Genomic DNA, 13046 nt, shown 5'->3' with positions numbered 1-13046 from the left:
TAATATAAAGAATTAAATTTTATATAAAAAAAAAAAAAATTTATTTCACCAATCGTTTCCATCATCGTCCCTATTAATGGAAGAATTTAAATTTGTAAAAAGTACATCTTTTACTTTCGGCTTTGGATCTTCTTCTATTTCAGTAGGCACTGCTCCTGCTTGTCCCAAAATCCATTCTAATTCTAAATATGGTAAAATTTTTGTTAGATAATTTATTCAAGTGAGGGTCACATGTAGAAAAATAATGAGAGCATAAAATTTAATTTACCATCACAAGTCAGATTCATTCCTCTTAATTCGATAGGTCCCACCAATTGTTGTTTTAATTCCCCTTCGAAATAAATAAATACTGTTGGCAAATTTTTATCTGGATAATTTGGTATGCATGTTGTTGATATACTTTTAATAAATTTAGTAGCCGGAAATTTTCTTGATAATTTCGACAAATACTGATTTATTAAATTACATAAAGGTATTCTAAAAAAAAAAAAAAAAAAAAAAACAATTGTTAAATTATAAGGAAAAAAAAAAAATATATAAGAAATTGATCTTACTCAAATTTCAACAAACCCTTGTTTATATAAATGAAGCACTACCCAAACTCCTTCTCCAGCTTTATTAACCTCATTGACATAATCTTGAGCAGTGATTTCGCTAACTTCTCCATATTTTGCTTTTTCCGCTAATGCTTTTATTTCAGCAATTCTTTTATTTCTATATTCTAATAAAATTTTTTCATCTTCTTCATCTTCTAATTCATCAAGTTCATCTAAATTTAATTCCCCTAATGATTTTTCATTGTCTCTTTGTTTTTCTTTAATTGTATCTTCAACTAATGAAATGAGTTGATCTTCAGTTACCTCTTTTTCTTTTGGAGGTAAAATTCCTTTAGATCGAAGAATGTCATTCCATTCAGTATCTTCGTTTGGATCCTTTAACACGTGTTAAGAAAAAAAAAAAAAATAAAGTTTTGAAAAAAAAAAAAATACATTTTGAATGAAATGTTATGTGCATAAATGATAATAAAGTACCAGTTCTTCTGATTATACAAAATTAATGGGTGAATAACTAGTCGTGACTCACCTCCATATAAGGTAATTTTTTAAATTTTAAATTAAATGATTAATTACCTGCATTTTAAATATTAATTAATAAACTGATATTTGAATAACTTAAAATAAACAAAAAATTGCGATTAAAAGTTTTGTTTTTATTTAAAAATATCGCAAATTTATTTTTGTGCAACAAGTTTTGAAACCCATATAAGTTTACTAGCAGAAGACACTTAATTATTGAACCAAATGTCGTACGACGATTTACGTGGAATTAAGTAAACGATGTAAACTATGAATTTTTTTTACTGGATTATTTTTTTAATATTTTTTAATAATTATAATATTTTTGTGGATGGTAATAGAACAGAAATAAGACAAGGTTTACTTGTTGATTCTTCGTTTAATGTTATTTAATTTTTTTTAAATTTTATTTAAGGATCAATATATAAAAACTTAAAAACATTCCACATTTTTCATGCTGATGATATAACACATACAATAGTGAAGAGGGGGATAAAACAAAGCGATCATCCATTTAATGTTATAAAAGAAGTTAAATTTACAACTCTCAATAAAGAGTTCAGACTTATTTTGACTCCTAGAAAAGATGTTATTCATTCAAAATTCAAAGCATACACAGTGGATGCTGATGGAAATGAAACTCCATTTCATGTTGGTAAGAATTTTAATGTCAACTGTCATTATTCATAATAAATTTTATTTTTATGCTAAATGAATTCATTTTTTAATGTTTTGATGTTGACTTAAAATGTATAACCTTTGCACCTTGACATTTAAATAATTTTTATTTTTCTCATAGTGTGTTACATGAATTAAATAATTTATAATATTATTTCTTGCAGATCATGACAATTTTTATCATGGTAGAGTTTTCGGTGAAGTAGTATCACATGCACATGTTCATATCGATGATGGGGTTTTAACAGCTTCAATACATTTCGAAGATGAAGTGTATCATATTGAGGTGATTTTTATATTTCACTTTTTAATTTTAATTGAAGTGACTTTTAATTAAATTTTTGAATTTTTAGCCAAAATGGAGACATCTTCCAGATGTAGATAATCGTTCTATGATAGCATATAGAGCATCAGATGTTAAATTTAGTTGGGATCAAAATTTAAATGATTACAGTGAAAAAAATTGGCCAAGAACTTGTGGTTATGTAAAAGAAGAAGTAGATAAAGAGCTTAATTTAAATAAAAATAAAAATGACATAAATGATGATGATTTCGATGATGACAAAGAAGAAGAAGAAAATACTAAAAGTTATTACACTAAAAATCACACAGAAGCCAAATCTAGAAAAAAGAGACAAGCTGATCAGTATGAATACACACCTTCTAAAACAAGATGTCCGTTACTGCTTGTCGCAGATTACAGATTTTATCATGAAATGGGTGCGGGAAATACTAAAACCACCATTAATTATTTGGTAAAAAAATTAAATTATCAAAAATTAGAAATCAAATTATGTGTAAAGAATTTTTTTTAAATGTTGTTTTTTATCATCAGATAAGTTTAATTGATAGAGTGCATAAAATTTATAATGATACAACTTGGCAAGATAGAAATGAACAAGATGGATTCAAGGGAATGGGATTTGTGATTAAAAAAATTGTCGTTCACTCGGAGGCAACAACCGTTAGAGGAGGAGAATTACATTATAACATGGTTCGAGATAAATGGGATGTTCGTAATCTACTCGAGGTAATTATTATTGTTTCAGACTAATTTTTACTTTTTTTTTAATGTCTTTTATTGTCTTCTATATTTTCTAAAGAAAAGTTATGAATAATTATGTTTTTTTCTGGATGATAAAGTCAAACAATCAAAGTTAATAAGTCTGAAAAAATAAAAAACAAACAATTTAATCATACCTGAGTAAAAATTATAAAATGATTTGAATTAAATTAGGTATTCAGTTCGAACAAGGAAAATCAAAATTATTGTCTTGCACATCTATTCACACACCAAACATTTCGAGACAGGAGAAGTTCGGTTTTAGGACTTGCTTACATTTCTTCTCCAAGATCTTATTCCGTCGGTGGGATTTGCTCAAATGGTTAAATTTAGTTTATTAGTTCGGTTTTTCGGGTGGTTTTTCTCTCTCTCTCTCTCTCTCTTCTTTTTATTTTGTCGCCATTCTTACACATAACAAAAACTCTTTATTAAAACTTTATAATATTATTATTATTATTGCTTTGCATAAAAGGAATAATTTTTAAAATGTTCAGGTTTTTAGTCGAGAGTACAGTCATAAAGATTTTTGCTTGGCCCATCTATTCACCGATTTGAAATTTGAAGGTGGTATTTTGGGTTTAGCTTATGTTGGATCTCCAAGACGAAATTCTGTCGGTGGGATTTGTACTCCAGGTGATGGTGTTAACCTGCTTTTTTATAATTATCTTTGCTTGTTGGAAAAAATTTTTTATTATTTGATTTTGCTTCATTTATTATTTATAGTACTTTTGGATTTTTTTAATTCACTAAAAGTATTTGTATTGTTTTGGCATGATGTAAATGTAAGTAAATGTAAATTTTAAATTTTTTTTTTTTTTTTTTTTTTTTGGAATTGGGCAACAGGAATGAAGAAAGACAAACATTTGTCATACTTTTATCTAGCTGTTAAGTTTGTTTTTAATAATAATTTATTATCATTATTAGTGTGGGGAAAAAAAATATGGCATGACATTTTTTTTTTTGACTTCTTTACAATTAGAGCATGGTTTATAAAATGTTTTTTTTTTATATAAGATTAAATGATTGTAAGAAAAATTTAGTTTAGTTTAGTATTGGTATTTTATCCCATAATGTTTTTTAGTAATTTATTTTGTGCAGTTTATTTTAAAGTAATAGAAAATACTCTAATTTGACATTATTGGAAAATATATTGATTTATTAAAATGTTTCATACATTTCAGAATATTTTAAAAATGGATACACTCTCTATTTAAATTCCGGATTAAGTTCCAGTCGAAATCATTACGGGCAAAGAGTGATTACCAGGGAGGCAGATTTGGTTACAGCCCATGAATTTGGACATAATTGGGGATCCGAACATGATCCCGACATAACAGAATGCAGTCCCAGCGCTTCACAGGGTGGATCTTATTTGATGTACACATACAGTGTCAGCGGATACGATGTTAATAATAAGGTGGTGTTACTTTGGTTTATTTGTCGAAATCATGGAAAAAAAAATATATTTTGTGACGTATTATTTGTTTATTTTTTAGAGATTTTCACCTTGTAGCTTACGGTCGATTCGTAAAGTTTTACAAGCCAAGTCGGGAAGGTGTTTTTCAGAACCGGAAGAATCGTTTTGTGGAAATTTAAGAGTGGAAGGAGATGAAGAATGCGATGCCGGTCTCATCGACGACGACGATCCATGTTGCGACAAGAATTGCAAGTTGAGACGAAATCAAGGAGCCGTTTGCAGCGATAAAAACACGCCCTGTTGTCAACATTGCCAATTCATGATGGAGGGTATTAAATGTCGGGAAGCTCAACTGGCAACTTGCGAGCAAGAATCCAAATGCACGGGAACTTCGGCCGAATGTCCCAAAAGTCCGCCGATGATGGACAAAACCGTTTGTTTGGAAAAGGGTCAATGCAAAGATGGAAAATGCATTCCTTATTGTGAAACGAAAGGTCAACAAAGTTGCATGTGCGATGACTGTAAGTTTTCTTTCTTTTTTATTACGTTTCAAGATTATAAAATTAATTATTTAGAAACCATTAATCTATCATCTTAAAATGATATAGTGTGACAGTGTAACGGTGACATTTGAAATTTTTTAGATTACCTATCAAAAGTCGAGTGTGTAAATTCATGAAATTAGGTTTTCAAGGTCAAGTTATTATTCGTCTTTATGAAAAACTCCTCAATTCTTTTGCAAATTTAGTCTAGATTTTTTTTTACATAAAAACCATAGGTCCCATTTTTACGTCGCCATATTGAAAGGCAAGATAAAGTCGTTAAATATTAATTTGCAGTGGTTAACGCTTGCAAAAGATGTTGTCGAAATCATTTAAACGATACGTGCGCTCCAGATAGTAGCCAAGATATTCTGGGCGATGGAACGCCATGCGTTCAAGGTTTTTGCATAAAGGGATATGCGAAAAAACCATTCAAGACGTCGTGGAAAGATTTTGGGATATCATAGAAGAAATAAACATAAACAAAGTAATTATATTTTTGAGGGATAACATTGTCGGGGCAACAATCATCGTGTCAGCTTTAATTTGGGATTCCGGGCTAGTTGTTTAGTAAGTCCTTTCCCTTTTAAAATTATCTATTTTTCCCCCCTCCCCCTCCCCATCGTCGATTAATTTCACGAGTTGAAATTTTTTTATTAACGTAAAGGTGAGTTATTTCGATCGACGTAGGAGAAGAGAAATATTGAGGAGACAAGAATGGAACAAACGTAACGAATTATTACATCCCTCCGACAACAGACGTGTGATTAGAACGGTCGTGCCCGCCAAAAGATCATGAAAATTAAAAAAATTTTTCATCGTAGCGGTAAAAACAAAAATGGCGTGTGGCAAGTGTGAAAACGCTAGTGAAGTTGTCTCGTGTTTATTTTATGTGTTTATAACTTTTTTTCAATGATTTTTTCTACTCATCGAAGATTCTTTTTCGATTTCGACAAAGAAGAAAAAGAAAACAAACAAGTAAGAAAAAAAAAAAAAAAAACAATCATTTTAATATAATTAACTTATTGTAATGGTTGGTTTACCAAACAAATTACCAAACAATGTAAAAAAAAAAAAAAAAATAACTAAATCACGTTTACTTAATTGAAAAAAGACAGAGAAAGAGAGAGAGAGGGAGAGAGAGAGAGAGACGTTTGTAAAATTTACTCAAGTTATTTAAAAATGACAAATTTTTTGTTAAAAATTGTAAAAACAAATTTTAAACTCTTACATAGACTCGATTAAAAATTTTTTTTTTTTTTTAATTATTTATCGACGTTTAATGATGAAACATTATATTATTATGTTTTTAATATAAAAATAATTATTTTAAACGGTTGAATCATTCCATTTAATGCATGCAATTACTTATCTTTATAAGCACAAATTGTCTTTTTTTATTTAAAGAAAAAAAAAAAAAAAAAACCGAACAAAGAAATTCCAAGAAATGATTTTAAATTATCATTGAAAGGGAAAACGTAAAAAAAACGTTTTTTTTTTTTTTTTTCATTATTATTTCGTTTATCATTATTATTATTATTATTATTATGAATATTATATTCAAATGATGTAAAATCAATCACGTGATTGATATTCATTAATTTGTATGACATATTAATCGGACTCTTATAGAATGATAAAAAAAAAAAAGTTAATAAAGAATTACAAGGTAAATCCGTATAAGTAGATATTTATTATAATAATAAACATTGGCCTAATTTTTTATAAATAATTCGGTTATGCATATTTTTTATTAATTAATAAAATAATAGGGCCCTTTATAAAATAAATAAATAAATAAAAAAATGAATTTTTTCCCTCCCCCCCTTTTGATGAATTAATAACTTAAAACATACGCAAGGTTTGTTGATTTACATTGTGTGTGTGCCTGTGTATTTTTATATCTTTTTAAATTAATAGAAAATTATTAATGACGTCACACTCTTTATTATTATTATTATGTGAATGGTTTTCGTTATTTATGTGAAAAAATTATTAAAATACCTTGAAACTTATTAATGATACTTTTTTTTAGGAAAAAAAAAAAAATTTATTTAATAATATTTTGATGTCATTAATAAAAACACACGAAATATTTTTCTCGTACCTCGTGATAATAATAATAATAATAATAGGCAGGAAAAATTTTCTTTAGAGAAAAAAACAACCTTCGATAATAATAATAATAATAATATTTTTTTTCAATTAATACTCGCAAATTTTCCAAACAAAATGTTAATGTTAATGTTAACCATTTAGAAAAATTTTTTTTTTGCGTGAGTTTTCCAAAATTTATTTATTTATTTATTTATTTATTTATTATTAACAACATTTTGAGTCGATGATTTTTTTTTTTTTAATTTTATTAAATAAATATTAACATCTCTGTAATGTTGATGTTGTTCAGACATGGGTATAACGGTCAAATTAAAATCTTGACTCACTTCGTCGATAAATTTCCGCCATATTTCATTTTGATTTTCCGAATGATTTCTTTTCTCTTGCGTTATGTATATATCAGTGGAAGGCGTCGAAAGGTTTTTCAGCGTTTTAACGAAACCTTCAACGGACTGAAAATAAAAAAATTTTATTTTTTTAAAATGTTAATTGAGACATGTGTGGAACGAACGTTGTTATTGTTTTTGTCATAAAAAATTTTAAGAGAATCTTATTATAGAACCGAAAAGTGAAAATGATAAGAAATTTAAATTGTGACACCACCGGCTTTTTTTTTTTTTTTTTTTTTTAATGTGATACAATAATTAGGTCTTTTACGGTGTATTAAATAAGTCATTTATGGTATCTTATCATTAAAAAAAAAAAAAAAAACAATGGCGTAAAATATTTGTATTGTTTTTAATAAGCCACGTTTCTGTGTTTGTGTATGTTTACTCACTTCTTTGTAATAAATGCAATCAGACGCAAGTATGACATCGCATGGCTCCAGTTTATTTTCTTCAATCCAATTTAATTTTTCCACCCACGCTTTACCTTTTCCCTTTTCAATAATTTTTTCATTTTTTTTTACATTTAATTTTAAAAGTGGTAAAGCTTCCGATAGATCTGTCAAAGTCACGAATCCTCTGTAAAAATGGATAGGTTTGTTGAAAATCCATCTCTCTCTCTCTCTCTCTCTCTCTCTTCGAGTTAAAAAAAAAAAAAAAAAAAATCTCACCCGTAAAAAGCAGCAACCATACCAACGCAACCCAAACCTGAACCTAATTCGATAATATTTTTTCCCGTTAGGAAATTTTTTCCCGAACAACAAATTTTTTCGAGATATTTTCCGAGTACCAATGCAGCATCCCAAACAACGCAATGCACGTCACCTTTTCCCTTCTGCACCAGGTATATGATTCCCTTTCCATTTTCCAATTCGTATTCCCGTATGAAATCCTCATCATCCTCTTCATCCTGAAAAAAACCCATCAGTGGACTTTTTTTTTTTTAAAATAATCAACCTCAGAAGGAGGAGGAGGAGGAGGAAAAAAAATTAATAGCCTATAAAATTTTTATGATTAAAATAAGGAAAAACTACTAAAAGGAAAACTCGCCATTTTTTTTTTACAAAAAAAAAAAAAAAAAAAAAATTTGTTAATTTTTTATTTCAGGTATAAAAATGTAATCATGTGAATTAATTCGTGACTTAACAACAACAGGAATTAAACAACAAATTAATAATAATAAACTCTATATGAAAAAAATACATATAGAATAATAATAATAATAATAATAATAATAATAAAATTCTTTATTATAAACCTTATTTTGACCTTAAACCTTGAAAACAAACGTTTAGAGCGTAAAAACCCCAGATCATAATCATTTTATAAATAAATAGGATGTGTGTGTGTATATACATAAAATAATTACTCTGAACAGGTTTTTATGTAAATAAATAAATAAATAAATAAATTTTAAACTATTTAATCATTAATAATAATAATATTTTTTTTAATTATTAATAATTTTTTTCAGTTTAAATAAAAAGTGAAGTGAAGTGAAGTGAAGTGTAGTGAAAGTGAATCCCCTTTTTTAAATAAGTTTAATCAACATAATCAAACGTCACCACCACCACCACCACCACTACTACCAATGCAACTAGCAAGTCAACTTTTGGGAGTAGAAAAAAAAAAAATTGTGAATTAGAAGAAGGGAGGCAACTGGAAATCAATTAAGAAGAAAATATTTAAGTAGTTATTCAAAGTCATACAACACAATCGCACGTTTTTTTTTTTTTTTTTTGTTTCCATATCTTTTGAGGATTATAACAAACAAAAAAAAAGGTAATTAAACAATTTGCTCATCATCATCATCATCATCATCATCATCGTTCATTTTTTTTTTAAATGTATTACGATACCGTAAGTTACATAATTTCATTTTTTGTCTTTGTGCGTGCTTTTAAACAAAACAAAACAAAAAAATTCTTCATAATCTAACAGAAATTTTTTAAAAGTAAATTAAGTGATTTTATTATTATTATTATTATTAAATAGTTGCGTGTTAAATTGTCTATTTAAAAACAAACAAAACAAACAAACAAACAAACAAATTTTTTTTATAACGTTTTCCCATTTTAATTTTCGTTTTTTTTTTTTTATTAAATGCGAAAATTTTAATTACGTACGACATTAACGGACAAAAAAGTAAATATTTATATAAAACACGTGTTTTATTATTATTATTATTATTATTATTATTATTATTACCTTTTTTTTTTTTTATTAATCGCTTTTGAGCTTATCACAATTTTTTTTTCACGTCTTTAACATTAAGAAACAAAATTTTTTTTATTACGTACAAACAACATATAAGTAAAAAAAAAAAAAAGGTTAGTTAATATTAATAATAATAATAATAATAATAAGTAATTTTTTCGTTATTTTTTTGATAATACAGCAGTAATTATTATTATTATTATTTCACGTAATTTTTTTTTTATTTTATTAAGTAATACTACCGATATAGATGATAATTAGATGTTTCGATTTCTTTTTTTTTTTTTTTATTTCTAACGCAATTTATTCGTTACATAACATATTTATTTTGCAAACAAGTTGAAATCTAGATTCCGTAATAATAATAATAATAAACCAACTTTAAAACTACCTAACGTGATTATTATTATTATTATTTTAAATATAAATAAAATGCGTAATAATTTAAATGTTAAAGCCTCTCAAAAAAAAACATATAGCTTCGTGTTAATCGTTAATAGTTTCGTTTGAATATCATTATCATTATTATTATCATTATCATTATTATTAATTTTGATTTGCAGTTTGGATAGAATGACATGGCTACAATGTTTGTATATTGTTTTATTTTATTTAATTTCATCGCGGCTAACGAACTCATAATTGATTTAACAAACGTTTCAAATGTGAATAATAATAATAATAATAATGAAACGTATAAATCCGATTACGAATTACTATCGGCTGTGATTTATAATAATAATAATAATAATACGTCGTCGTCGTCGTTGGATAAAATAAAAGAATATGAAAAAATCGACGAATATAATTTACGTGTTTCGACGACGACGACGACGACGACGACGAGTGTCGCCGATATTATACCATCTGAAAAAGAATATAAACATCCATGCGAGAGACCTTGCAAAAAAGGCAAGTTAATGACATGTAAATATAATTTCGTAATAGAATATTACAGTGTTATGGGTAAAGGTTGCGTAGATTGTCCTTTTAACAAAAGTCATTGTTCTTTGAAAAATTGCATACCCGGAGATGGAATTAAAAGAACCGTACTCGTTGTTAACCGTCAAATGCCCGGTCCGAGAATTGACGTTTGTCACGGTGACACCGTAGAGGTCAAAGTAACAAATAAATTGATGGATATAAGCACGACAATACACTGGCATGGGATATTGCAAAAGGAAACGCCGTACATGGACGGTGTACCACACGTATCCCAATGTCCTATAGGACCCCAATCATCCTTTTTGTATAAATTTTATGCCGACTCTCCGGGTACGCACATTTGGCACGCACATTCCGCTTTTCAAAGAGGAGATGGTATTTACGGTGGTTTAGTAGTTAGAGTTCCGCCGGAGGAAAATCGTCATTTGTCATTGTACGATTTTGAATTATCCGAACACGTGTTTACCGTTATGGATTGGACGCATACATTTTCCGCTGATAAATTTTCACTTCATATACACGGTGCAAAAGACAATCAACCTTCGACCCTTTTAATCAATGGAAAAGGTCGTTTTAAAAAATTTCAAACGGATAATAATATTACTTATACGACACCCGTGGAAATATTTACCGTTAAACAAGTGAGAACAATTAATAATAATAATAATAATAATAATAATATAAAGCTAATAAACGTACATATATGTGAAACGTAAATTTTTCTTTCTTTCTGGCAGGGGTATCGCTACAGATTTCGTTTAATGAATACAGGTTTTTTAAATTGTCCGATTGAAATGTCCATCGATGAACACAACATAACCGTTATTTCTTCGGATGGAGAAGATTTACAACCCGTCGAAACGGTTTCGCTGGTGTCACTCGCTGGAGAAAGATTTGATTTCGTCGTTGAAGCAAATAACAAAAAAATCGATAATTACTGGATAAGATTTAAAGGTTTATTAGATTGCAAATTTAAAGAAGCTTATCAAACGGCCATACTCCATTACGATGGGGCAGATATTGATAAAGAACCTGATGGCATTGTAACATACAAAACGGCAAATCGTACAGGTTTGGTAAGTTAATTAAACTTGGACTTTTCCAAACGAATGCAAACGACGAGGAGAAGGAAAAAAATTAAAATTTTATACATTTCCAGCAAGTCAATAAAGTTAACAGTAGAGGCGGTCATGAAAATTATTTAATAATATCCGAATTATCCAGTCTTCCAGATAAATATCAAGATCCAGCATTAAAACCCGAACCGGATTTTCGTTTTTATATTCCTTTTGATTTTTATCCATTAGATTCGGATTACGAATATGGACCTTATAGATTTCCAGGTACTCAAAGACCTGGAACTCCGCAATTAAATCACATATCAATGGAATTCCCATCTTTTCCGATAATGACGGATTTGGAAAAGAGTAAACATTTAAAATTTTGTAATTATTCATCCGTTAGCATGGAGTGTCGTTTTAAACATTGTCAATGCATACACGTTTTACAAGTTCCTATTGATTCCGTTGTCGAAATCGTACTCATAGACGAAGGTACGTACGTAACCTTTTTGAAAAAGGTAAAAAAAAACTACATCCATAATACATAATTTCTACTCTTTTAAGGTCTTCCATACGATGCAAATCATCCTTTTCATTTACACGGTATTAAATTTAGAGTTTTGGGAATGGATCGTTTGGGTAATAATACGTCAGAGGATTTAGTTAGAAGATTAGATAAAGAGGGATTACTCAAACGAAATTTTATTAATCCACCGATTAAAGACACTGTAACGACACCCGATGGTGGATATTCGATTCTACGATTTCACGCAATTAATCCAGGTACCGCCTTGCCATTTTCCATAACAATTTTCCAATTTTATAATTTTAATATTTCATATTTAAGGTTATTGGATGTTTCACTGTCACATCGACTTTCACGTTGAAATGGGTATGGTGCTCCTTTTTAAAGTAGGCGATGAATCCATGTTTAAATTACCACCGGATAATTTTCCAAAATGTGGTGATTACGTTCCCACACCGGAAATTTTAAATGAAAATCAAGCACAATTTTTTCCAAAATTTTCATTTCCTAATGGTAAAGACTATTATATGGTACACACATCCAAAGGTTATTCCGAAATAATCAATAATAATAATAATAATGCATTTTCCTTATCAATATGTCTTCTCTTATCACTATTATTAATACATAATGTATAATTCATTTTAAAAAAAATATATATTTATTATATATACATATATGTATACATATAAAATATTACAAAAAAATTATTTTAAAACAATTTATACAATTATATATTACAAGTCTTGTTTTTTTTTTCGTTAAAGAACATTTAATTTAAAATTTATATTTAGCTCTTTTTACTATGAAAAATTGTGATTAAATTTTTTTTTTTTTTTAATTATTAACTACCATTTTACCAGTCTTATAAAAAAAAAAAATTATAAAAAGAATTGTTTTGTTTGTTTGTTTGTTTGTTCGACAACAGTATAACAATAAGTAATGATATTTTATTTACATTGTACTCATTTAACTTAGAAAAGATAAAATTATATAAAAATATTATTTTCGAGTAAA

The 13046-nt window shown here is 27.7% G+C and overlaps 4 protein-coding genes across 4 annotated transcripts; 2 read left to right on the top strand and 2 right to left on the bottom strand.

The window, feature by feature from the left end:
• Window positions 1–45: 45 nt before the first annotated feature.
• Phum_PHUM024740 (uncharacterized protein) lies at window positions 46–1089 on the bottom strand (the record flags this gene model as incomplete). Its single annotated transcript, XM_002422901.1, has 4 exons — window positions 46–182; window positions 269–477; window positions 571–932; window positions 1084–1089. The coding sequence occupies 4 exons, from the start codon at window positions 1087–1089 to the stop codon at window positions 46–48; spliced, it is 714 nt and encodes a 237-aa protein (XP_002422946.1).
• Window positions 1090–1301: 212 nt separating this feature from the next.
• On the top strand, window positions 1302–5575 carry Phum_PHUM024730 (adam, putative; the record flags this gene model as incomplete). Its single annotated transcript, XM_002422900.1, is given in 12 exon segments — window positions 1302–1330; window positions 1418–1434; window positions 1492–1731; window positions 1919–2040; window positions 2108–2509; window positions 2590–2784; window positions 3312–3450; window positions 3999–4234; window positions 4314–4755; window positions 5074–5175; window positions 5190–5338; window positions 5444–5575. The coding sequence occupies 12 exon segments, from the start codon at window positions 1302–1304 to the stop codon at window positions 5573–5575; spliced, it is 2205 nt and encodes a 734-aa protein (XP_002422945.1).
• A 938-nt stretch (window positions 5576–6513) lies between these two features.
• Window positions 6514–8205, bottom strand: Phum_PHUM024720 (uncharacterized protein; the record flags this gene model as incomplete). The annotated part of the gene is made up of 4 exons (XM_002422899.1): window positions 6514–6552; window positions 7158–7346; window positions 7673–7859; window positions 7952–8205. The coding sequence occupies 4 exons, from the start codon at window positions 8203–8205 to the stop codon at window positions 6514–6516; spliced, it is 669 nt and encodes a 222-aa protein (XP_002422944.1).
• A 1870-nt stretch (window positions 8206–10075) lies between these two features.
• Window positions 10076–12667, top strand: Phum_PHUM024710 (multicopper oxidase, putative; the record flags this gene model as incomplete). The annotated part of the gene is made up of 5 exons (XM_002422898.1): window positions 10076–11083; window positions 11180–11518; window positions 11602–11995; window positions 12068–12286; window positions 12351–12667. The coding sequence occupies 5 exons, from the start codon at window positions 10076–10078 to the stop codon at window positions 12665–12667; spliced, it is 2277 nt and encodes a 758-aa protein (XP_002422943.1).
• Window positions 12668–13046: the final 379 nt, after the last annotated feature.

This window comes from Pediculus humanus, genomic scaffold (genome assembly GCF_000006295.1).
Source record: "Pediculus humanus corporis 1103172107379 genomic scaffold, whole genome shotgun sequence".
NCBI classification, from domain to species: Eukaryota; Metazoa; Arthropoda; class Insecta; order Psocodea; family Pediculidae; genus Pediculus; species Pediculus humanus.
This window is presented reverse-complemented; position numbering and strand designations above follow the sequence as displayed.